The following is a 3,833-nucleotide window of genomic DNA, read 5'->3' as shown; positions in this document are numbered from 1 at the left end:
GGTGCAAAATCCCATAGTAATATGTTTAAGTCCATTAGTTTGATCATCAGGAAAACAAAACTACAACAGGAGAGTCCTTAAGCAACCCAGACACGTTTGTAAGTGCAGGCAAGGATTTGCAGGGGGTGCTGATGAGGCAGCAGGACCCCTCGCTCTCCCTGCCTGCCCATGGAGGAGCCGCACGTACCATCTCACAGCTCCCCACTGCTGCACCGCTCCTGTGCAGCCCTGCCAACCCTGCAGCAGAGAGCAGATAACGCTGCAATAAAGGCATCCTGCTTTCCCGTCATAATTCTAGAAAATTGATGCGTGTTTGTCGAAAATTGGGTAAATAATTCCCTATAATATGAAAGACATTACAGAAGTGTAGTAAATTGTCAGTGTTTCTATCATAAAACCTGTTTAGCCTCATTGGTAGCGCCGAATCCCATTTGCATAACCAGGAGAAAAGTTATTACCTGTAGGTTGTTAAAAATAAAACATGGTCATCAAGGGCGTGTTCATAAGATGTATGACTGTGACTGGCATGGGATTCATGATGGTGAGGCCCTACCCACAGCTCAGCTCATGGTCCTCTGAGCAAGTCACTTCACCCCTCTGTACTCCAGGTTCTCCTTTGTAAATCAAGAGTAACAATAACTTTTGTAATGCATTTTGAAACCTACTGATGAAAATTGCCATGCAAAAAACAAGTATGGGACTTATATTAAATGCTATCCTAAAGAGAGGTGGCCTTCAGCCCATATTTATTAGATTCCAGTAGATAGAAGGGCATTCTCTAGTGAAAAATTATTATATTTTCCCCTTCTCATGAAAACTCACAGCGAACTCAATAACAACCACAATGAGCAATGTCAAATTCAAACCCCTTCCTTATAAAAATAATACTATGGTAGCATTCTGAAAAAAAAAAAAAATAGATGATATAGATATAGATATATATGAAGTAACATAAAGTAAAATAAAGGACACAGAGTAAAAATGACATAAAGATATGTTTGCTTCTTTAGCATTCCTACAGCAGAGCATACAAGTGCCTTTTCCTAGGCACTGTCCCTTCTTAGAGAGAGATATTTGTTTTACCAATACATATTGCCTTGAACCCCATTCTGTATACTTTCAAACCTAATTTCTTTAAGGAGAAGTTGAAGCAGTCACTGGGCAGTCATTGAAGGGGGGCAGGCTTCAAAAATTATGAAAAAACCTGGCCACTGCAGTCATGTGGACAGACAATTCCCTTACCTGTAGCTCTTCATTTATGCTTGGATTTAAAAAACTAGCCAAAACAAAATAAAATTAAACAAAACAAAACCAAAACCAAAACCCCAACAACTCCTGAGGACAGTAGTAACTTTTATTTACCAATCTACAAGTGGTTGTTTCTCAGCAAGACAATGGAAACAGGACCTAACTGCCTTACAGCTGTATTAATCCCTTTGAGACTCATACCTACGTTCTTTTTGGCCATTACCATCTCTGTATTCATCCTCCTGGGAAACAAAATCACAATTGTTGCATTCGTCAGGGGAGATTTGTATTGCAGATTGAAACACAGGCAGAGTGTGTACTGGGGGAAAGATGGCAATACTTTTCTACTATTCATTCCTCTTCCCCAGAGAGTCACTGTATCTGTACTTCCTAGATATAGACTTCATATGATATATCAGTTTAATGCAAAGGACCTTTCTAGAACATTTGTCTCATTTGGTCTGTACCACCAATTTCAGCTTCTCCCAGTGTTGGAAGTTCTTGGTGGGAGATGGCCAGAACATTCTATGCAATGCGTAAATCTATATTAGTCTTGTAAGATTTGAGTAATATGTGAGCTCTGCAGAGTGGTGAATGTCTCTTTGTGCACACAAAGTTACTACTCAGAACTGCAAGACCCAAGCAGTGTTATTACAATATTTTTAAGGTACTAAAAGTGAAGTGAAACTTCCTGTGTAAGCAACAGAGCCCAGACTGAAATAAAAATTAAATAATGAAGCTCTCAGAAGGACCCTTGAAAGCAGTCAATTCAGTTTTCATTGCATCAGTTTTTATGAAGCATAGGCATCCAGACAACATGGGTAAGCACGTGCTTGCGGGAGCATTTATGGGACTGAGGCACTTGCAAAGAAGAACAATTCCCTGTTATTAGCTATGTTTTCATAACCACCTTAGCTATATTTTGACTTTTATTACCTATGAGCTGCCTACCTGTTATAAATAGAAGAAGCAAGCTCTTAGAAAACTAGTAAAGCAAAACTTTCAGTAAGCTTTTACTTTAAAAAAAATATTTACTAAATAAAGCTCCAGAAAATATTTTAGAACCTCCAGTTCACAAATCATTCTGAAGTGTCATCTAACAAATGGAGTTTAGAGCAATGAGGAAGATCCAGACAGGGAAGAAAAACCATCAAGTGTATGGGCACATCACTGAAAATAAAGAGGAGCTTGAAGAGTTAACATTTCTCAGCTGAGATGACGAGACTGAATATGTACTTCGGGCCCACCCAGACTGTGAAATACGATGGTTATATTCGAACCACCACGAAGGCAGGAAGTCAAGTCCAATAATAAGGTCATTGTACTGTGGCAATGAGCCCAGCTGTGAGGTTTCAACCCAAGTATTCACACAGCACAGACTCAGCACGGGATTCTGTCCGAAGAAATCTAAATTTCCATTTAGGTATCAGAAGATCCTCTCAGTCAGTGACCCAGCCGACCTACTTTCCAATACTGACCAACCCACTGGGTGCTTTAATTTGATAGACACTGTCCTGCTTGGCCTGAACAGTCCCTGCAGCCTTCTGGGTTCAGCATGTGTCTGGTGATGCCAGAGCAGGAGTCCAGGGGCTATAGGAGCTCACTGGTTCATACTGGTGGTTTCTCTGCTCACAGCTGTGGAGGTGAAGCAGGTGCTGCAGGTGCTATAGGGAGTGCTTTTCCCCAGACACAGCAGGACTCTGGATACACCCAGGTCATGGTGATGGATGGGGATGCCAGGGAAGGAGCGAAGTGGCCCCACTGTTGGTACTGCAGAAGGAAGTCAGAGGGCAGCACCTCAGTGAGGCTGCTCTGCCACCTAAAATAAGTGTTGTCTCTGCAAACAGAGGTGCTGCTAGCTACTCATCATCCAGATTTCATGAGGTTGCCCTGGAGAGGAAATTTCCTCCCCTGCAACCCTTCCTAGCAGCAATTGCGGCACCTCTGTGCTACCCATGGGCTGCTACACCTGCGCATTGTGCTGGCTAAATAGTGGGAATGGGAAGGGAAATCTGTCTTGAATACACCTTTCCAGGCACCTCTCTAGGATAATGTAGACACCACTTGTCATGTTTTCCTCTCCATGACAAAATCTTCCCTTAAAGTGGTTCTTTCTCTGGAGCTTTGGAATAAAGTAGAACTTGTTTGTTATATAGCTTTGCTTTCCACCTAAATTTGATTTAAAGAGACAGAACGATACTTTTCCACATCCATTGGTAACCTGTTCTAACAGATTATTATTTAAAGTATGTCATTTATTAAAATAAACAAATTAATTCAAATTTGTGTTTTAATAGTTTCCACTGGCAGTAACCGAATTGCCTATGAAAATGAAAGGAGAAAGACTTTTCTGACTAAATTGTCTCTAATTCTCATAGTTAATATTTAAAAGCTGTTCACTTTTTGCAACATACTCTTTTTTCTGCAAGTTGTAAACCTTGCTGACCCTGCCCTCCTCTTATCAGATGTAAAAAATGAAAGACAAATTGTTAAAAAGCAAAAAAGGAGGAACCACAGAAAAACTGAGGTTGGAAGGCACCTCTGGAGACCATCTGGTCCAAGATCTGAGCTCAAAGCTGGATCAG

At 41.0% G+C, this 3,833-nt stretch overlaps 1 protein-coding gene across 1 annotated transcript in view; it reads left to right on the top strand.

Annotated features, from left to right (window-relative positions):
- RXFP2 (relaxin family peptide receptor 2) overlaps positions 1 to 1,230 on the top strand; it is a gene marked incomplete at its 5' end in the record, with an annotated part of 22,939 nt that extends 21,709 nt beyond the window's left edge. Inside the window, 1 exon segment of the mRNA XM_080364269.1 lies at positions 1,065 to 1,230. Within this exon segment, the coding sequence (XP_080220395.1) occupies positions 1,065 to 1,172 (108 nt within the window). The 3' untranslated portion in view covers positions 1,173 to 1,230.
- Between the last annotated feature and the right edge of the window lie 2,603 nt (positions 1,231 to 3,833).

The sequence above is a fragment of the Nesoenas mayeri genome (genome assembly GCF_963082525.1).
Source record: "Nesoenas mayeri genome assembly, chromosome: 1".
Taxonomy (NCBI): Eukaryota; Metazoa; Chordata; class Aves; order Columbiformes; family Columbidae; genus Nesoenas; species Nesoenas mayeri.
Note: the sequence above shows the minus strand (reverse complement) of the source record. Positions and strands in the feature narration are given on the sequence as shown.